The sequence below is a fragment of the Neurospora tetrasperma genome, assembly GCF_000213175.1.
Source record: "Neurospora tetrasperma FGSC 2508 unplaced genomic scaffold NEUTE1scaffold_4, whole genome shotgun sequence".
Taxonomy (NCBI): domain Eukaryota; kingdom Fungi; phylum Ascomycota; class Sordariomycetes; order Sordariales; family Sordariaceae; genus Neurospora; species Neurospora tetrasperma.
The window spans coordinates 1,602,191-1,623,106 of record NW_009799102.1 but is presented as its reverse complement, the minus strand read 5'-3'; the positions used below and the strand labels follow the sequence as shown (position 1 = coordinate 1,623,106).

At 53.2% G+C, this 20,916-nt stretch overlaps 6 protein-coding genes across 6 annotated transcripts; 2 read left to right on the top strand and 4 right to left on the bottom strand.

Moving 5' to 3' along the window:
• Window positions 1-2,188: 2,188 nt before the first annotated feature.
• On the bottom strand, window positions 2,189-3,782 carry NEUTE1DRAFT_83783 (uncharacterized protein; the record flags this gene model as incomplete). Its single annotated transcript, XM_009853789.1, has 2 exons — window positions 2,189-3,059; window positions 3,240-3,782. 2 exons carry the CDS (start codon window positions 3,700-3,702, stop codon window positions 2,293-2,295), a joined length of 1,230 nt encoding a protein of 409 aa, XP_009852091.1.
• Window positions 3,783-6,255: 2,473 nt separating this feature from the next.
• Window positions 6,256-7,883, bottom strand: NEUTE1DRAFT_65101 (uncharacterized protein; the record flags this gene model as incomplete). Its single annotated transcript, XM_009853788.1, has 3 exons — window positions 6,256-7,182; window positions 7,242-7,682; window positions 7,747-7,883. The coding sequence occupies 3 exons, from the start codon at window positions 7,808-7,810 to the stop codon at window positions 6,509-6,511; spliced, it is 1,179 nt and encodes a 392-aa protein (XP_009852090.1).
• Window positions 7,884-9,325: 1,442 nt separating this feature from the next.
• On the top strand, window positions 9,326-10,883 carry NEUTE1DRAFT_83779 (uncharacterized protein; the record flags this gene model as incomplete). The annotated part of the gene is made up of 2 exons (XM_009853787.1): window positions 9,326-9,913; window positions 9,993-10,883. The coding sequence occupies 2 exons, from the start codon at window positions 9,326-9,328 to the stop codon at window positions 10,881-10,883; spliced, it is 1,479 nt and encodes a 492-aa protein (XP_009852089.1).
• A 731-nt stretch (window positions 10,884-11,614) lies between these two features.
• NEUTE1DRAFT_130437 (uncharacterized protein) lies at window positions 11,615-15,606 on the bottom strand (the record flags this gene model as incomplete). Its single annotated transcript, XM_009853786.1, has 2 exons — window positions 11,615-12,336; window positions 12,448-15,606. The coding sequence occupies 2 exons, from the start codon at window positions 15,604-15,606 to the stop codon at window positions 12,013-12,015; spliced, it is 3,483 nt and encodes a 1,160-aa protein (XP_009852088.1).
• Window positions 15,607-16,062: 456 nt separating this feature from the next.
• Window positions 16,063-18,210, bottom strand: NEUTE1DRAFT_147150 (uncharacterized protein; the record flags this gene model as incomplete). Its single annotated transcript, XM_009853785.1, has 5 exons — window positions 16,063-17,245; window positions 17,300-17,869; window positions 17,933-18,070; window positions 18,136-18,145; window positions 18,206-18,210. 5 exons carry the CDS (start codon window positions 18,208-18,210, stop codon window positions 16,172-16,174), a joined length of 1,797 nt encoding a protein of 598 aa, XP_009852087.1.
• Window positions 18,211-19,418: 1,208 nt separating this feature from the next.
• Window positions 19,419-20,851, top strand: NEUTE1DRAFT_44224 (uncharacterized protein; the record flags this gene model as incomplete). The annotated part of the gene is made up of 6 exons (XM_009853279.1): window positions 19,419-19,493; window positions 19,522-19,613; window positions 19,696-19,777; window positions 19,851-20,043; window positions 20,170-20,227; window positions 20,578-20,851. The coding sequence occupies 6 exons, from the start codon at window positions 19,419-19,421 to the stop codon at window positions 20,849-20,851; spliced, it is 774 nt and encodes a 257-aa protein (XP_009851581.1).
• Between the last annotated feature and the right edge of the window lie 65 nt (window positions 20,852-20,916).

Sequence of the window (20,916 nt, the reverse complement as noted above, 5' to 3'; positions counted from 1 at the left end):
TTCCCTCCTCTTTCTTTTTTTTCGGTTTCTTTCGGTCTCGGCTCACTTATTCATTTTCTTTCATGTACTTGATACCACAGATCTGGCATAAAACACGGATACAACATACGGACACGAATACCGAAAACAGTAAACTTTGGATACCATACAGATATACCTCAGATGCCAGCACCAGTTCACTTGGAGGGATACTTATGAGATAGCTTCTACTTTAACACATTCTGTTTCGTTTTTTTGCTTTGTGTCTTTTCACACACGCACAGCTTAATCCCACACGGATTTTTCCTTTGTCCGGTTCGAGGTTCAAACAATAATCATACCCTTCAGACACTTTTGGGTCCCCAATACAATACACTTATCACTCAGCCTCTTGTTCACCCTCTCATGTTCTTGGGACGAATTGATGACATCCAAAAACGATATGGCTTTCCTTCCTTTTTTATCTTCCTGTTTGGTTTTCATCCTCGGTTTTTCTTTTTGGGGGTGTGACTTCTGGTATCTCACCGAACAATGGGGGACTTCTTCAGCCTGTCTCACCTGTCACACCTCTTGTTTCCCTTTCCTTGGCAAATCGTTCTCTAACAACCATCTGATTGATCACCTTGATGCATTTCCCGCGAGATGGCTCAGACTGTACGAGATAGGAAGGCGGTATTCAAAACATAGAGAAAGAGCAGTTTGGGCATGATAGGTTGAACTAGCGGATTTCCTTTCGTCTTGTCATTTGTTGGGATGGGACCGGGACGGGAACCACCTAGGCAACGAAAATGTAAAACAACCATTCAAGGTCAAGAACGGCGCAGCGCGGTGAAACAGGGCTACCAACAAAAAGACGGAACACGGAAAACATGGCGAGTACGGCGGGATCAAACGAGAACGACTCATTCGGATTGGAAGAAAAAGAAGAAGATTCAGCTCATTTACCATTCCTTTTCACCTTTCGGTAATTTCTTTGGGGCATTTTTGGAGGCTACAACATAGAACAAGAGAAAAGGAAAAAAGATACAAGGGGATTCGGATCGGAGTTTATGATATTGTTATTTCAACGAATAGGAAGATTAGTTCAGTGGTTCTTGTTTTTATTTTGGTTCGAGGAAGACATCAATCCGCATCAGATTGGTCAAGTATTCGAGATACTTTGAAGTCACTTGCCCTTGCTCATTGATCTCGAAGGCGTCGTTTAGTTCAAGCCGTGTCAAACGTGAGTAATCTTGTATCAAATATCGAATTTTCCATGTTCTAGACCCCGGTGATAGATAAAAGGTTTGAAAAAAATATTAAATTCAAATGAAGAGATAAATTGCAAGAAAAAGAAATGACCATCAAGTATCAGAAAGTTTCATGTTTACAAGGACAACATGGACGATTGAACACGGATGAATCACAATGTTTAGGTTGACAAGGGTGCCAGTCTATTAAACACTAGTTGAGGTGGACTCGTAGTAGGCTCGGGGGCTGCAGAAAACGGAGATTGGGTAGATGGGAAATGGGATCTCAAAAGAAGGCTTGCTAGGCGAGCGAAGCTTGTTCCTAGCAAGGGGTATCCACATTACCTACTACATACATACATACAGAGGTACCATACGTTCGCGACGGCCAATTCACTACCTTGATGTTGACGATGACACCAAAAAACATCAGGAACCCCAGGAACGGGGTCAAGAACTACATACGTACTCACCTCACATATTCACCACGTCACAGTTACCCTGGTTAGGTTCAAATTAGTCAGGTACGTTAGGTTAGGTCATGTTAGACCAGGAGGTCAGGAGGACCGAAACTCGCTTCTCATCATCATCTGTCCATCTCCCAGTGGTCAATCAGTTCAGGTACCGTTCGATAAGCGAAAAATCAGGGAATCTGAGGTCAGGGCAAGGCAGGCACGACGACCAACTGCAAGGCACCATTCACCTATACATAGTACTAAAACAACAAAGGAGACAAAGACGGGAGACATGACGCAGGGGTAAAAGGTCTGTCTGCAGGATCAGGGTTTGGTTTGAGGAAAAGTGCGAGGTTTGAACCAATCGCTTGAACCACTAGCGATAGCGTCAGGCACCGGGTCGGCGACAGTGACTAAGAGGTCTTGGATGGATGGATGGATGGATGGATGGATGGATGGATGGATGGATGGATGGATGGATGGATGGATGGATGGATGGATGGATGTAATGCGGTATGCAGTCATAATTTCTATTCTTTCTCTGGTAGGGAGATCGGCTCATTGCCTTTAACAATTCAAGTCGGTGATTCTAATTCTGTTTGACAGTCCTGAGTCGACAAAACACATGACTAGTCCTGCAATGTATCGTCATTGGTAGCGTGGGTAGCCACAACCCACCAGTTGTCGCGCTCATATCCGCTCATAACGACTGCGCCTCGCGCTGCCAACACATCCTCTTCCAACTCACCGTTACGGTAAAGGTGGTAGTAGCGCTGGAAGACTGCGTCGGCGTTGGCGGCGGCATCCCCGGTGTCGGTCTTGGCATCAGGGCCTGCCACCGCGGCTGCGGCTGCGCTTGCAGGTTCGGTTACGCCCGCCCCCGTGCCGCCGCCGATCGTCATGCTAGCGTCTTTGGGGACGGACGATGGTGATAATATTGATGATGATGTTGGGGTCGCCTCCTTTTCCCCAACACTTTTTGCGGTGATAGCTTCCTGTGGCTCGGTGCTATCATGATTCTGCTGCTGCATTGGCGTATTCGCCTGCTCATGCGTCTGTTGCTGCTGCTGCTGCGGCCACTTTTGCTTCTGCTTCGAAGCCTTGGGCTGCTTTTCCTTCTTGGGTTTGGGTTGTTGACTCTTCAGCACCCAAGGGACCAACAGATCCTGCTCTCCGCCCTCGTCCCATCCACGACGACTTTCGCCCTGCTCCAATGCCCAGACATATACCATGACTTGGCCGCTGGGTCTGACGCATTTCAGGAGCTGTCGAATGGCCTCCTGTCGTCTAGTCCGGGTGGACATGTGGTGGATGACGGCGATGCAGATAGCAAAGTCAGCTCGGCCTTCACGGAAGGGCAGCGATAGCCCATCGGCCACAAGCACGTCGTTCGCCACTGCCACTTCACTGCCGGTTTCTTTCCCAATGACGGCATTCGGAGCCTCTGACTCACGCTCGCCGCCTGTAGGTACTTCTTGTTTGTGCTTCTTCTCTTTCTTGCTGCCACCTATTCTGGCTCTGACGACTTCAGCTTCAGGTTGCTGCTGCTGCTGCGGTTTCTGTAGCTCCTTCACACGCTCGTTGGCATGAGCAACAAGATTGGCACTCCGATCCGAGCCCACCATGAAGACGTTCTTGTTGACACCCAGGTACTTGCCATTGCCACAGCCCACATCGAGACCTACGTATCCAGGTTGCTGGGCATGCAGGAACTGGGCCACGGCAGGCCAGGGCTTGTACCGCGTGGCCGAAAAGTGCGGTGCAATAGCCTCGTACACGTTGTGAACGTTGGCACGCTCGTAGGCCTCCGCCTCAGCTTCTGGGTCCACCGCTACCGATGGGGTATCTGAGGAGGGCACCGCAGTGACCGGACCAGCGTCCCCGGCTGCACTCGCACCTTGTGCGGTTCCCAAAGCTGTCTCTGTGCTACTGCCAGGGGCAGAGGCGGCAAAGGCGGCAGTTGATTTCAAAGCTTCCGCTGCTGCCAGCTTCGCAACAGCATCAGCCGCTGACGCGGAGGGTAGTGAATGTGATCCCATCTTACCGGGGAGTGACAAGGTAAGGAGCGAAGGTCAAGGAAACGGCAATGCGCACATACGCTAAGGAGACTTTTTTTTTTCTGACAAGGTGATAGCCAGGGGTAGTGAACTCGAGGCAACGCAAGACAACCAAGCACAAGGCGGTGCCAAGTGAGGTTCCGAATCGAATGATACCCAACTCAACCACTGGGCTCCAAGAAATCTCTTGCTTTTGTTTTTTTGTCCCTCCCGACGAGCTGGATTTACCCCTGAGGCTAGAGCAGGAGTGCGTGGTAGTAGGAGAGAGCTGGCCAGCACGAGCAATCAGTTGGATGGAGGGTCGGGGAGGTCGGACAATGAGCCGAGTGGGCCGAGGTGGCCGGACAAGGTGGAATGGTGGTGTGTGTTGTGTGCTTGAATGCTGAGGTATGAGGTGTTGTGTGTATTGTGTTGTTCAGCAAGTTGCGTTATCCGGGCTGTGTTTTTCTGGACCAAACAGTTGGGCCGTTACCCCGCATTCAGCGAGGGCTTGTTTGACTGAGAGTGAGCACGAAAGGGCGTGTCTAAGATCTGAGTGACTCTGAACTTGACCGCTGGTTCGGGCGAGGCTGAGCTTATTGCGCAGTGAACCTCCGGGCTAGACCAAAGTGTCTGAGAGGACCGGATGAGAAGCCGAACCGAACTCGCTCGACGTCAGTTATGGTTAGACGCCGGCCGGCTTGCAGGCTGCAGGACTTGGGCAGGGCTGGTGGCTCCTTGCCGTGTGCTGGCGCGCCTCGTACCTCTTCCAGAACGTAGGTATAGTGTAGGACGCCCCGGGGATGATAAGCCGGGTGCTGAGAAGGGCGATGAGGCCAGGATGGGGATTTAACACAAACGCACTTGGCGAGGTGTGAGAGGTCGGCTCCCAAGAGGCACAAAGTGGAAAGTGAAAAAAAGAGGTGCAAGGTTCCACCGCGGCAGTGTGACTCGTAACCGCTACCGCTACCCGCACCCTACCGAGCGCACCGCTATGTACATACATACACTAGTGCAGTACATATACACTATTCTACATGCGCACAATGCATGATCAAGGATGCAGTTGCCGCCCACGAACGGCGAACGGTGGAGTGACGGGCAACGTCTGTCCACTTCCCTCCTTCTCAGGGCGCGTTTGGTTCAGTCAGCAGAAATTCTACTGACTTCTTACAAGGATAAACGAAGGTACAAAGCTAAAAAGCAACTAAGAAGGTATCGCTCGAGGATGGGGGCCAAAGGACGCGTTATTGTAACCGGGGTTGTAATTCGTAGTGTTGGCTGCACTATCGCTTGATGTGGCGGAAGCAGCAAAATGCTCTCTATCTTCATGGGTTGACCCATTAAGATAGAAAACAACAAAATACTCCTACATAGGCCCACTAATTCCCTTCTTGAGCCTTCCGAACGATGTGCATTTACCTGCCTTAGCGCGATACTTTCTTCTGCAGCCAAGACCAGAATGACCCCCAACTACCTGCATAAAACAGCAAAATATAGTTTGCTGTTTTGCAGGGGTTGATTTCCCATACAAATTTTGGTTTTGCTGACTGAACCAAACACGCCCTCAGTCTCACTTCCCTTTTCTCCATTAAGAAGCTGCCATGGTATCGAGTGTAAGAGGAACAGCTGCCCGGGCCCCGGGCTCGTTGAAGCATGGAACCTCAGCTCAGGTCCCTACCACGCTGACTGCATCCCTGACCCATTGGGCACGGAGACCAATTGACCCAAGCCGAGTGGTTCGGAGCTGGCAGCCTGCAGTAGTTGGGTTCTGAAGAAACAGCCATGTCATCACCACGACCAAGAGGAGTTCGTGACGTAAAACGGGTCGACATGGGCCTTCCCGTCGCTAGTGTACGTTCGTTGACGAGGTCCGCTGTTCGAGAGAACGGAAGAACATGTATGTACTTAGTACTAGTAGTAGAGTAGGTAGTCTAGTCTAGTGTACTGTATGATGCAGTTGCACCGACCCGCATCATGGAGCTTTTCTCCCCTAGAGTAATAGCACACCTAATATCGAACACGACCCTCCTACTCCCAAATAAACACCAATACCGGAAAAGGAAAAAAAAAAAAAAAAAAAAAAAAAAAAAAAAAAAAAAAAAAAAAAAAAAAAAAAGCCCCCAAAGTGACGTCTGTGCGTGATGGGCTGACGGTGGCTGACGGGCGTTTGCATCCAATTTTCTCTCGGAGCCGCGCCAGCCTTTGACGGTTTCTTCAACATCATCACGACAGCCGCCGTATAGAATCGATCGGATGCTCCCGACGACAGCCCTCGCTCGCTCGGTAATCTTTGCCGGTCTGTAAAACCTGCTCAACCTTGCTGTGTACCGTTCTACAGACCAAGTCTGACTCTGATCGGACCCAGATGTGTGGATTCTGGAGGAACCAGAGGGGGGCCTAAATGTGCCTGAAGGGTGCACAGGTCTAACTTGCTGGCCGCCAGTTTTGACTGCATCATGACTGCCTGTGCCCGCACGCATGGGGGGGACTCCGGCTCCTGCTGGCACGACACAGAGTCAGGTACAAGGCCGCTACATGAGGGGCACATGGAGACACCTCTAGGTACTTGTTCATTTGACACGCTGGGGGGTGCATCCATCACAAGTCTCCTTGTTGGTTTATTTCTTTGAAGAAGAAATCTCCGATCTCACTTCTCACTTCTCCCATCGATTGACTCCACGTTGGCTACCGTCGCACTCTAATGAACAGCAGTTCGAGTTCGGCTGCAATGCTGCGCTGCACACTGCACACTGCCATGCACTTCGGTTGACGACCTCCTCTAGCCAGACCGACCGGACCCATCACTTTACCTCTTGCCCGTGTTCAGGGGGCTCTGCGCATCAAACACATCAGTCGTGATCAGGTCGGGATACGTCACTCCGCCCTGCTTCAGCGCTTCCTCCATCACCTCCATCATCACCAGGCTCTCCTCCCACGGCAACGACTCGCTCTCCTTCTTGCCGTCCCGGATGCAGCGCGCGCACTCGTCCGCCTCCCAAAACATGCCGTGGCCCCAATCCCGCTCGGGATCCTTGGGGATCGAAAAGTCGACCGTCTCGATCTTGCCGCCAGCATCACCTCGGATCACCTTGTACTGCAGCGGCCGATACGCCGGTCCCGTCACGTGAATCTCGCCGCCGGAGCCCTGAATCCGGATAGCCGGTCCGCCCGTGTTCTCTTTGTCCACCCCGGTAGCTAGCCGGAGAGAGGTGAGGGCAATGCCCTGGCTCTTGTGTTGCGGCCACTGCACAATGATGCTGGTAGCCTCGTCGGCGCCCGTATGGTACTTTTGGACGGCCGCCACAACCTTGGGCTTCTCCTTCTCCTTTTGCAGATGGTACATGGTCTGGAAGACCCATGTCAGCGAGTAGATGCCGAGGTCAAGAAGGGCACCTCCAGCCAGGTCCGGGTTAACCATGCGGTGGGTGTCGGCGAAGCTGACGGTGCCATCGGGTTGGTCATTGCCGAACGACAGATCGGCTATTGTAGCCACCTAGTCAGTATATGATTCTCACTAACATCACGTCGGCATAACGTACCAACAACACGGTAGACGGGGCCAATGACTCCAGACTGGATCAACTCCCTGACCTTGATACTGATGGGCTGATAGCGAGTCCAGACTGCTTCCATGAAAAAGACTTTCTTCTTCTTGGCCATGTCGACCAGCTTACGGGCCTGCGAGGCCGTTACCGTGAGGGCCTTTTCGCACAAGACATTCTTGCCGGCCTCGAGAGCTAGCATGGCATTCTGGAAGTGATGGCTGTGCGGGGTGGCCACATAGATGATATCGATCTCGGGGTCGGCGACGAGCTCGTGGTAGGATCCGTAGGCCTTGGCCGAACTGGGGGCCTTGACCTTGACAAGGAACTCCTCGGCCCTCTGCTTGGAGCTAGACGAGGCCGCGGCAACGACCTCGTGGCGGACATCGTGCACGTCGCGGGTGGTGGCGGGATTGGTGAGCAGATCCTGGGTGAATGCTGATCAGGCGTGTTCTGGTCAGCTTGCTGCCTTGTCACTGTGGTCCAGATGCTCGAGACTCACTCTCAGCAATCCACCCGGTTGCCATGATACCCCACTTGAGGGTGAATGGGGTGTTGGAGGCCATCGTTGCTGGTTAGTGTATCCTCCACGCGATTGATGCTTGGGTATCCCTCGGGCTTGACAGATGACAATTGTCGATGGGAGGTTTGACAGTTAAAAAAAAAAAAAAAAAATTTAAAATTTTTTTTTAAAAAAAAGACAAGAACTGGCGATTGAGTGATAAACACGCGTTACATAGATGCCTGTTCCCCTCGTCGTCTTCGAATGGAGTCGTTCCTGTTTCCCCTCATTCCCATTCACTACAGTACCTAGGAGTACAGTACCTTAGCAGATCGACTCCTCTTTGGCCCCATGGGGTTGATGGCGGGGCACTCGCCGGTTTGGGCGCCCTAGGCTGTTAATATCCGGGCCGGTCTCGCGGATAAAGCGGCCCTGACAAGGAATCCAGTGTGGTGGTTTGCCGAACCAGGGCACCCGCCTCTATTGCGTACTGCGTAGATCGGTCAGTCGGCGCTAGCACTAACAATTTTCCACCATGACCTGACCCCTTTGCATCCCTTGAGGTTCCTCGTCAGGCTCGTGTATGTACATTACCCCCTCGAGTGTACTATGTATTATGTACACATCGGATACTATTCCGTCAGTTGTTAACGCCTACGTACCCCGCCCGCAAAGGAATACTGTTCTGGGAAGGAATGAGCCAAATGCGACGACCCCTCTATGGAAATAAAACAGAACAGCTGCTTGATTGGCCCATTTTTCCATTGGTTCGACTATTGAGTCTATCAATTAGTGTACACTACACGTTGGGAGCTGGATCCTTTTTCAACAACAGTCCGTCGTATACATAGGTACCCCATTCGCCATTATCACACCTAGTCAAGCCCTGCGAGCCAAGCCATTCTAGACCATCTACCGACCATCATTATTTCCCTTCCTTTCCCACCCAATCCACCTTGCTGTCGCCAAGAGCAGATTAACAGAGCCTCGTTGCCTCGTTCATCCACCACTACTCATACCCGACGCGGTCTGGATTGGAGTCCAGACGGCTATCAGGCATAACACCCAGCCTCGACTGAAGGACGCTGGCCACACGTATGATCAAATTTCAAATAGTGGAAGCAGATAGAAGCTAGTTGCTTCTCTGGACTTTATCGACTCGCTTGATGAGCTGCTTCCTGCCTAGGTAGGCCCTGCTACTGATCACTCCTGCATCGGGCATATACCATACATACAGTGTAGCTCTACCCACTGGGCTTCTACCCGACGTTACTGGCTGAGACTCGATACCGGTCTGAAGGATGCCAGCACCCATCTGAAGCCGGCATCTAGGGACCGCTGCAAGTCATCCAAGGTGTGGACGAGGTAGCCCAATACGGTAGAGATGAGGAAGCGCCGAGGGCAAGGACGGGAGGAACTGGCACGACTGGCACTCACGGCAGGGCAACTGGCGCCCCTCTTGCACTGCTGCACTCCTTGTCAGTTGCAGCCCACAAGTCATCCGTACCCGAGACTACCTACGTAGAGGTACCTACCTAGCTTGGTAAGGTAGGTAGGTAGTTCTGGCCCGTATCAGCCAATGGCCCTTCGCCTCAAAAGAGGACAGTCTTTGTGTTGCTTTCAACCCGTGCCCCAAGTGCGTGCTTTTGCGAACACTTCTTCTGCGTCCACAAAGCTGCTGCCCTTGCTGCCCTACCGTCTCATCGTGCGACCATCTCCCAACCGTCTTGCCCATGCCCACGCCCGCGGGCTCTCCCTCCCTCCGCGTCAGACCAACACCAACGGCATCCCGTGCTATCTTTGTTCTTTGAACAAGACCACAACACGAGGTTGTGAAGCTTGGAGCACAAGCGGCGCTGCCTTCTCTTCCATTGCTACCAGGCAGCTGAGAGGCACCCGTAGTACCACCACCATGGCGAGCGCGGATGCGTCAATCAACAGCCCTGCGGGGTCAGATCCCCTCCACCCAAAGGTCAATATGCCACGAATGATCTATGGCACAGCCTGGAAGAAGAACCGTACCGCCGACCTGGTCTACCAGGCCATCAAGGAAGGCTTCCGCGGTATTGATACGGCTGCCATGAAGCGCCACTACAGCGAGGAGCTTACTGGCGAGGGCCTTCGAAGGGCCATCAGGGACGGAATCGTCACCCGGCAGGAGCTATATGTGAGCAGTCTTAGCATCCGTCGCTTACCTGACTTATTTACTCTTCTGAACCGTAATAAATTAACCTATATTCTGACAGATCCAAACAAAGTACACTCCCCACGACGACGCCTTCCTAGCTGAACCCGCCCTCTACCCAACCATAACCTCACAAGTCCTCGCCTCCGTGACCTCCTCTCTGCGAAACCTCGCCCACGCCGATTCGCCCGAATCACAAGAGGACACAAGCTACATAGACTGCCTAATAATGCACTCCCCCTTCCCCGACCCGGTGTCGACGCTTGAAGCCTGGACGGCCTTACAGTCCTTCGTCCCGCATCGCATTCGTTCGCTAGGCATTTCCAACATTACCCTCCCAGAGCTGCAGTATCTTGTCGCCGACCCGCGCGTGACGGTGTACCCGACGGTGATTCAAAACCGCTTTCGCCGCGCCGAGCGCCGGTGGGACTACGAGCTGCGCCGGTGGTGCGCGAACCAGAACAGTACGCGCTGGAAAGGCGAGAAGAGGACGCGCTACCAAGGGTTCTGGACGTTGACGGGCAACCGGGGCGATTGGCCGACTCAGAAGTTTGTAAGGGAGCTGGCGGCGGCGGTGCCTAAGACAACACAGGAGGTGGAGGCGCTGGAGGCAGAGGGGGCGGCGGCGGCGGCAGCAGTAGCAGAAGAACAAAGAGAAGGAGAACAAGATGGTGGGAAAGGCAACCTTGTTACCGGAGAGCCAGCAGGGCCAGGGGATCTTGAGAGCGGAGATGGGGAGTTGGGAATAAGTCTGGAAGCCGCCTGGTATGCGTTAACCATACTGGGAGCGGATGTGGTGGTCTTGAACGGGACTACGAGTCAACAACACATGAGGGATGACCTGGACTGTCTAGAAAGGGTAGACAGGTGGAGGAAGACGCCGCAGGGGAAAAAAATGTGGGATAGGTGTTTCGAAGAATTCAAGGCGTTGGTGGGGATGCCGCCTTCGTGACCGGGCCGTGGTGGGTGTGGGTGCGACTTAAAACGGCTGAGCGAGGGGACATGATTGGTTGGTGATATGTAATAGTTGATGGATCTTCGATGGGAGTCTGGATGAGTGTCTAACATACTGGCGATGTCATTCTCATCCAGAACTACCGGCGAACATCAGTGGCGGAAGGGAATCAGCGGCAACCCAGGATGCACAGGACTGAAATCGGACAGCGACAAAGGTGGCCCGACGGAACCGGGGATATTAATGGCCAGAAGATGGTAAGAAAATAGTTATAATGGATACCAATGATTTCCCTCCAATATATCAGAAATAATTTGGCTCTGTGAGCACTACATTACTATAGCTCGATGAAAAGGTTTTAAAAAAGGGAAAGAGGGGGGCGGCTTTCGTTCCGAATAACTCGCTTCGCACCTTTGAAAATGTGTGAACAACCCTGACTTGTGTGGATTGCCATTGAAAAGGGGGCACCGACGAAGAAAGAGCACACCAGTCGTGTGGCAAAAGGACGTCTGGCCACACCATCTTCACACCCTACACCACAATGACTTGTGTCAGAGAGTGCTATAAAACCCAGCCCTGGTTTGTTCCTTGGTCTGGTACTGAAAACGGCAAATTGGCTAGATATAGGAAAGTGTTTGGCTCTCTATCGGGTAACCACCGTAGATCGATAACTTCTACGGTAGTTTTGGAAAAGTGAAAGAGAGAGGCATCAGTGACTTCTGTGGCGTCCTAAACCCTTAATCATTGTCCTACGATGCTGTAAATGAAGCCCAGTTTTGCTCTTAGGAGACTAATAAGAGTTCCACATCTCCCCTGTTCAAATTCAAGTCCGAAGAACCATACAAACAAGCAAACCAGTATTGAGTTGTACAAGGGCTAGCGAACTTGAATCACTTCGTCCCAGGCCAACTGACAGACGACTGAGATTTCCAAGGGTTTTATCACCAGGTCTTCTACTGATCAACTGTTTCGAGTCCTTCTTTTCCAACATGATAATCGTTCATCACCCCTCTCTTGATAACCGTAACCAAGTCCATAATCCTTAGCTTTACTTGAACATTCATCCTCCACCCCAACATCTCACCTCTCACCCTCCTCAACAACACACCCAACACCCCCCAAAAACTCAATCAGCACTAGCCCGAGCCAATGCCTCAATCAAATGCGGCGGCAGCCTGTACCTCAGCTGGCTGGTATACGTCGTCAAGTCCACCGTGATCTGCTTCAATCTTGCAAGCATCTCGCGCGCCGTGCCGGTGTTGCCGACGAACTGGCCGGTAAGCAGCCGCTCGCGCTGCCGCGTGCAGCAGATAATTGTCCACATGAGCAGGTTGGGCACGTTGATGGCTACAGGCTGGGGCAGACTCGAAAACTTGGACGCGTAGGACCGGATCTTGGCGGGGTCGCCCATGCAATCGTCGGTGGGGAGGATTTCGAGGGAGCGAATGACCTGGTTTGGGCGTGTTAGTAGAACGGTACTTGGTGGGGGGTAAAGATGGTGTGGGTGGAGGAGGAGGAGGAGAAGGAGGGGAAGGAAAGGAAAGGAATGAAAAGAACATACATCGATAGCCTGGGCCCACTCGTTGCGCTGAATCATTTCCTTAATCTCGCTCATCTTCAACAAAATATTGCATGCGATCCTGTTCTGGTCGCGGACATGGTTCAAGAACATGGCATCGCGCTCGTACATGGACATCATGGTATGGGCCAGCTCAACAGGATCATCGATCGCCGCCAGGCTGAGGCTCGTTCCCTGCTGCGCGTTGGCCACGTCGCCGTCGGCACGGGGCTTGATGGGCACCAGGCGCAGAGGATCCTCGCCAATCTCGAGCGAGACAGCCTCGCTGAGGGCACGGCTGACGATGGCGATGACGGTGTCGTAGTCGCCTGCCAGGTGGTAGAGCAGGACGGCGTCCGTGGTCCGGCCGTTGTCGTCGGCGTAGGTGGCAGCCTGGTGGGTGATTTGCGTGACGAACTCTTGCTCGTGGCCCAGAGCGATGAGAGAGCCGCGCTGCTCGATGACGCCGGGGATGCGGTGGCCGTCGGGCTTGATGTCGCCGATAAGCTTGCTGAATTCGCGGGTTTCAAGGACAAGTTCGCGGAGAGCCTCGTGGCAGAGTTGGGCTTGGGCTTGGCCGTTGCCGGCGGCGTCGTCGGCGTTGAGGCAGATGAGTACCAGGTAGTCGATGGCGGAGGCGGCGTTGGCAGCGCGGAAGTCGCGAGTGTAGTACCCCAGCATTCTGCCGAAGTTGATCTGCGGGAGACCACGGGTGCTGTAAGAAAGCAGCTCGTTGCCGGTAGTGAAGGCATCGGCAGGACGCAGCAGGCCGTAGTAGGTCAGGGCGATGGCGAAGTGGACAGCATCGACATAGGAGAAGGGGTAGAGATAAGCAATAGCCTCCTCGAACATGCCCGCAAGAATCTGCATGAAAAAGAACATGCCGAAGCTACCGTTAGTGTCCTCGGCAGGGCTCTTGGGGAAGTGCTTGAGGCCAATCTCCTTGATGCTGGCTCGGAGCTCAGGAAGACCGTACGATTCGCCGGCAATCTCAAGCTCCTTGGCAGACTCGCGGGCGAGGTTGAACTGCAGCCAGATCCAGTCGTTGACATCTGTGTTGAGGTTGTCAAGACTCCTGTTGCTAACATCGCACCGACCGATAATCTTGTAGCAGGCCATGCGGAACGGGTCGATGGTGCCTTCGGGGGCGTTGCGAATACGCTGGTTGTACTCGCTAGTGCACCGGTCTTGCATCTGACGCTTGAGTCTGCGATCTTCGCTAGAGGCATAGCTGTTGATGTAACCTGGGAACGTCCTGTCGATGCTGCGGAAGTGATGTTGCATGTCGTTGACGTACGTGGCCGCCTCGTTCACAAAACCAGCGCGCAAGAGATAGAAGACAACAGCCCAGATGTACTCGCCGTTGACAGACTGGAGATCGGTGTTATCGGGGACCAACGTCTTGCGGGCGATCCGGAGCCTGATATACGCCTTGATCTTGCTGACAACGTCGGGCTTGCCTCCAAGGTTCGCGTCCTGAGGATACTTGGCGATTAGCGCGTTGACCTCGTCGAAGAACTGCTTCTCCAAGAACCGGTTGGCGCCGTCGAGGATCTGCTTTCTCATATCAACAGCATTCTTGGATGAGGTACTGGGATCCAGGTACTTCTTGGCAAATGCCCGTTCCCTTGGCACCTGACCCAGATGAGGGTTTTCTCCGACAATCTCCATCATGGCCCGATACGCATCCACAATATGCGGCGCATGCTTGTCACCAGACCTGCTCTCCAGATCCGCGAAATCGCGACAAATATAGACGGGCTCCCTGTGCTGCCGGGCATCGTTGACGTAGCGGACCTGCTCGGAAAGCTTTTCCTGCTTTTCACGGAGGAACCGGTCCTCCACCGAGCCGAATGTGCTAACAGAGGTGCCAGCGTCCTTTTCGACATCCGAGAACTCGGGCGCATGAGAACCAATCCGGCTTGGCGTGCCTATGATGGATCGCTGCAAGCCTGACCTCGCGTTCTGGGTAGCGTGAGGGGTCTGAGAGCCTCTGCGACGAGAACGACCGAACCCCCCCTCACGGGCCGAACCACTGGCACGCTCGGCCTCGTTCCTGGGCTGAATACCAAAGTGCTGGTAGATACGTTTCCGTTGTGCTTCCCACTCCATCGTCACGTTCTCCTCCAGGAAGCTGTCGAAATCACGGACGGAGCGTTCCAGGCCATCCGATATCATGCTCAGCGTTGTCTTCTGCTGCAAGTTGGACAGATACGTCTCAACATCCACCTCATCCCTAGCTCCATATCCAGTCTGTGGCCTTTCCGCCCGTGTCCCAAGGCCAAAGGCGCCGAGATCTCTGATAGCAGCGCCTGGGTCGACGCCAGACGCAGCGAGGAAGTAGTGTGCCTTTCCATCAATGGGACGACCCTGTGTCGGAGGGCCAACCTTTTTGAGTCGCTGACGAAGATCACCAAGGCCGAGCTGGAGACTTGGGAGGTCGCCGAGCGCCGTCTCCCCTTCGGCCAGCTTCTTGTTGCGGGCGAGTAGGCTGTCGAAGAAGGCGCCACTGGTCTGGTTGACGGGTGCAGAGTTGTTGGCGGGGGCTTGGTTGTTGGTAGCTCCGAAGAGGCTGGCGCTCGCGGTACCGGGAACTCCCATGGTGGCAGGTTGTTGTGTAGAAGTAGCGGGGGCACCGAAGAGGGAGGGCTTGGCAGCCGTTGTTGAGGTGTTGCCCAAGCCACCAAATAAACCCCCAGTGGTTCCGGCAGCTGGTTGATTGGCAGTGGTGGTGCCCAGGTTTCCAAAGAGACCACCAGTCGCTGGCTGGGTGGTGGTCGTGGTGGTGCCTGTACCGAATAGCGACGGTTTGGCATCTGTGGCCGTGCCAGTGTTTCCAAACAAACCGCCCGTGGTTCCTGCTTGGGCCGTCGCGGTGCCGGTTGTCGCAGCTGGGGTGCTTCCGAACAGACCACCGGTGGCTGGAGCGGTCGCAGTCGCGGTGCCGCCGAAAAGGAAGGGAGTCGCTTGAGTGGTCGCGGGATTGGCGCCGAATGAACCGCCAGTCGCTGGGGCAGTCGCTGTCGTGCCGGTTTGGGCCGTGTTGGTCGTCGGGGTTCCGAACAGCGAGGTGGCAGTGGTGTTGCCAGCAGTACCACCAAACAAAGTGTTGGTTGCTGGCGCGCTCGTGGTCGCTCCGCCCAGGTTACCGAAGAGAGACATGGTTGCAGTGTCGATTTGGACCAAAGAAAACCGACAACGTGTGTGGGAAATGCGGTGGGACGCGTTTGGTCGACGCGCGTTTGCTGTGCTGGACTAGCAGAGCGGCGGTGCCGTTTGGAGTCTTTGTGGTGTTTTTGTTGTTTTGCGTCGCCTTGTCGATTTGTTTTTCTTGAATTGGCACCGCGAAGGCGGCAGCTCCCCAGCCTTTGATGTGGGGCGCCAAGAAGCAAGTACATCTACTTCTGGCTGCACGGAGCGACCCGGCAGTCTGAAAGTACCGAATACTCCCCTGGTCTACGCATTTGCTTCCATCCCAGCTTCGACAGCACACAGTCTTCCAGGTACCTACCTACAACACCAATAATCTCTACAGTACGCTCTCGTGATATCATTCACACTTTCACCGTTCATGACAAAAACACAGACATCATCATTCACATCATCAACACCGAATTACTTAATGGCATCTACTGATTTACTGCCCATTAGGTCCATACTATCAAGAACTCCACGCCAATTCCAGTTCTATGTTTCCTGGCAACCTCTCAAATGACTCTATACTTTTTTAGTTGGCCTCTTGACCCTCGAGCGATGACCCCTTGAGGGCCGCATCGATCTTCTTTCTATACTCCTGCTGAGTCCTAGCCTGGTCAAGGAAGATCTCGTACTTGGCATCCAGAAGCTTCTTCTCGGCGGGATCACCACGAGACCAGACCGTCTTGCCGGGCTTGCTCATGCGGTCCATAATGTCCCACAGAGGCTCAGTCGTGCCATCCGGCTTGGCACTGGCCGCTTTCGCTCCCAGCATGGCCGCCCCGTGCACCACTGCCGCGTTGACGTAACGAGGGATCAAGACAGGCATGTCGCATGCCGTGGCAATCAGGTCCATCAGAATCTCGTTTTGGCATTGGCTGCCTGACATGAAGATGCTCTTGATGGTGTGTCCGGCAGTATTCATGGCCTCGACAATCTGTCGCGTTTGGAGGGCGATGAATTCCATGGTGGAATAGTACAACAAGGCCATGCCGTCCTTGCTCTTGTCATTGCTCATGCCAATGATGGCTCCACGCATGTTGGGGTCGGCAATGGGCGAGCGGTTGCCCCAAAGGTCGCCATAGAAAAAAAAGTGGCGGACCAGGTATGATATGGACGGCGCGTTGGTCTTTTTGGCCATTTCCTTGAGATGTTCGTTGAGGTAATCGTAAATGTTCTTCCCGGCAGCTTCAGCCTCTTTGACGGTTTCGTCATATGCCACATGCGTCTCCAGCATGTGCTTCATGAGCTCGCCTGTGGCCGACTGACCTCCCTCAGCCATCCAATAGCCCGGGATCAAAACATCCCTGTACGGACCCCAAACTCCGGGTACGAAAACCGGACCCTTGGACATGGCGAGATGGCAGGTTGATGTGCCAGCAACGGCAGCTAGACGGGTAAAGGCCTGCGATACGTCGTTTGGTGCAACGCTGTCGTCGCGGTGATCCGGGGATAGCTTGACCTTGGCTCCAACTGTCCCAATCCACCCAGCGTATGCGTCGATAACACCGCTGCCGATGGCAATACCAGCAGGTAGGCCGAGCTGTTGGCCTGCCTCTTCAGACAAACCGCCAACAAGCTCCCCCGCGCTCATCCAAGAGCCGTTCTATTTGATGATTAGCCATTTCGTAAACAGTCAGCACTCGGATCAGGCACTCACTACCCCGTCAACTCCGCCCATCCTGATGAAATTGTCCGTCACGAGGTCGCTCAGACCAATGGTCTCATAAAAGTCTTCTTGCCATCCCTTTACGCTACCATCGACGCCCACAGGCACGAACCCCTGCTTACACACAGTGCTGCAGAAGCTTCGGATCTCCTTTCCAGTTGCCATGTAGGTCAAGGCATCCGTCAAGTCGAAGAACTTGCAGCGGGCAAACAGCTCGGGCGGCATGTTGTTCTTGAGCCAGAGAACTTTGGGAATCTCCATTTCCACGCTCATCTTGCCGCCGACATAACGGAGTAGGTTGTGGTTGGTGTTGTTGATCTTCTCCGCTTCCGCCAGAGGGCGATGGTCGAGCCACAAGATGACGTTCCTGTCATTGCCATCGTTCTTGAAATCCGGACCGGTCACCGGAACAGGTTCGTTTGTGTCGTGAGTGAAAACGGCCAGTGAGCATGTGGCATCAAATCCGATTCCTTTCACAGAGTTCGGGTCCACTTTGGATTCGGCCAGGACCTGCTTCACGCAGTTGCAAATGGCATTCCAGATGTCTGTCGTTGATTGTTCCTAAGTGAGATGTTAGTGTCCAAACTGGGGAGATGCTGCTGTCCCTCGTTTTGGTCTACATACGTATTGCGAGCCTTCAAGGCCCGAGGATGGCGTCCATAGCTTGATGTTTTGGGCCGCGAGTGCCTTGATGTCGCCCGTCGAGTCAATGATACAGGCTCGGGCTGAGCCTGTTCCGACGTCGATGCCAATGTAGTGATCCTGTGCCACTCTGCGGTAAGTTTTTTGTTCTCGGATTGTAAAAGAACGGCAAGAATTTCCCGAACCTGTGAAGACCTGTTCCGGAGTCAGTTGGTGACGTTACATGCCAGTAAGTGGTTGTTTGTTTCCACTTACGACATGGCTTCTCTAATTGGTGAGGCTGAGCGATGAGGGAGAGCCGAGCTGATAGACCGTCCGGGCGACTTGTTGTAAGGCTCTAATGTCTGGATTATGAGAAATGAAGTGAGAGAAACAGCAAATTCAAAAGGAAAGATGTCGAGATGGGAAGTTCAAGGAGGAGCTCTAGCTCTTTGTACCTGTTGGATCGCGGGGAGGACCGCATGACGTGAAGGAAGCGATTAGGCTGTATGTTTAGTTAGCATGTACCCCACACTCCCTAGCTCTACCGATAGGGCTCCAGCGGTACTTTTCATCCCACCGGACGCTGTAGTGTATACACTAATTCTTCTCCGAACTTCCTTGTCCCAGTGCCATCCCGCCATCTCAGCCAGGTACCCGGTAAACCCGCCCGGCCAGCAATGGATACGACTTATCAACCAATGAAGCAAGTCATCGGACTTGCAGAGATATCGAGGGCTTGAAAGAATTGCTGGATCAACACGCTGATCTCCGTATTTCCGAGACCATGCATTCAGCGTTCCAGGCGTGGCCAGAGGCGTTGGCTTCCCCTCCTTGGCGCTTGTCCCGAGATGCACCTCCCAGAACCTCGTCTGAGCGGTTTATGGTTGGGGTTTCCATCAGGACTTTCCGTGATCTTCATCTGGCATATTTCGGTGTGCAAACGAGTCAAGATCGAACACACGACTGCTTGAGCTCCTGACGATCACATATGATGCCTGGAAAAAACAGGTAACAACCAGTGTTATCAAAGGCTGAGGTTGCCTCGGGGAAAGGGACGCCGAAAGCAAACGTGGTGGTCCACCTTCGGTGCCGTCCGTGTCCGACTGTGTCTTTGCGGCTGAGGTTTTCCGCGGTCCCGCTATCCGGGCTGAAATTGTCACCTTCTCCCGGTCAAGAGCCATTGACCGTCCGGTTCGGACTTTGAAGCCGACAATGATCCCAAATTCTCTGGTGTGTTGACATTGTTGAAGCTGGCGCGAAATGTTCTTTATGGGACAGTGAGTGCCGTGAGGTGCAGACGGTTGGAGCTGTGTGGTACGTAGGCGACGGATAGGTAGGTAGTCAATTGCAATCCGGGCGCGGGGTGCACTAACAATTGAATTTTGTCCCCAATCCTCCAAACTCGCAGCAGGCAGCAACGGCACGGCATTTCACGCTTGTTTGCAACCGCGCACCCCAGGTACGGAAACGACGAAATCTCGCAGCGATGGCATCCCATGATGAGATCTGGGACGACTCTGGCCTAGTGAACTCATGGAACGAGGCATTGGCAGAGTACAAGGTATGTCAGAGCTGTCAATGTGCACGAGCATCACCTAGCTAACCACGGGTCACAACAGAAATATCACAGCATACACGCCGAAGGAGCAGCACTTCCCGAGGGTGTCGCTGGTGAACTCGAGTTTGTGATCCCTCCTTGTCCCAACCTAAGCTCCAAACCAGTGCTGAAATCGAAATTAAACAAAACATGATTTTTTTTGCAGAGATCAGAGTGCCAAGCCTAGCGGTGCTGCAAATCTCCATCTGGAGGGGGAGGACGGCGCGGCACCCGCTGTTGAAGTGAAGGTGAGTGAAGCTGAAATGAATTTTTCAAATTTATTTCTCCCCTCTCTTCAATTCGCATTTCGTCATCTTTCAGGTTATTAAAGATCAAAGTCTAACCAAGAAACAGACTACACCCGTCAACACAATTCAAAACGGACTGGAAACCCAACAATCTGCTGCTGCTGAACCTACCGCAGCGAGCTTGCCTGGTCCCGGACCCCAACTGATGTTGGGTTCGGTGCAGGATGAAGAGCTCAAGAAGCTCTTGATGTCATGGTACTACGCAGGTACGTTGTGTCTAGATTTGGACATAGCAAATTTTTTTTTTTTTTTTTTTAATTTTTTTTTTTTGTTTCACTCCTTTTCCCTTTGAAGATAAACCCGAATTGCTGACATGATGTGTTTCATTCAAGGCTACTACACCGGTCTCTACGAAGGGAAACAAAAAGCTCTGCACGAGCAGGCACAGCAGTAAGGTAGTCGTCTCTGACCGAGAGTGCTTTCGGTGCGTTTTGTCTCTACTAAGCACCGTTGTACGGTTTTATTGGGGTCGCGAGTTTGACATCCACAACCACGTGGTATGGTCTGGGAATTACGCAAACGCAACAAGGGATATAATCTTCCAGGAGGGGAAAAACAAAAATGATACCCACAGTCTTAGACAATTTTCTGCTGTCGGATCCCGTTGTGAGTCTCTCCATGGCTTTCTGCCCTTCCGTCGTGCCGGGGCCACAAGAGTCTGGACCACAATCGGTCGCCCCCTTGAGGGAGAGGGAACGGAACACCGATTATGGGCTGCATGGTCAACTACCGAAGTCGAGCACTTCCGACGGCCTGTGTTCCATCGTGAACAGCTCCATGCCCAAGCCGGGCTTGCCAGGCTTTAACGATACCGATGGCTCTCTTTCGTGCTATAATGTCGAAGGCAAAGAGAAACACTCGTCTCGCGCGTTCTCGTTTGTTTTTTTTGTTTGCTGCTTGATCAGATCAGGGAGTGTTAGAAGAAGATCGAGGATCGATACAGAGAACAAGACATCGTATCTACATGTCATAAGCAACCGATGTTCTATTCCCCTTGCAACGCAACTGATATAACGCTCACATCATAGATTTCCCAAGTCCACTTTTTTTTCACCACAAGACGCATGGAACATCACCGA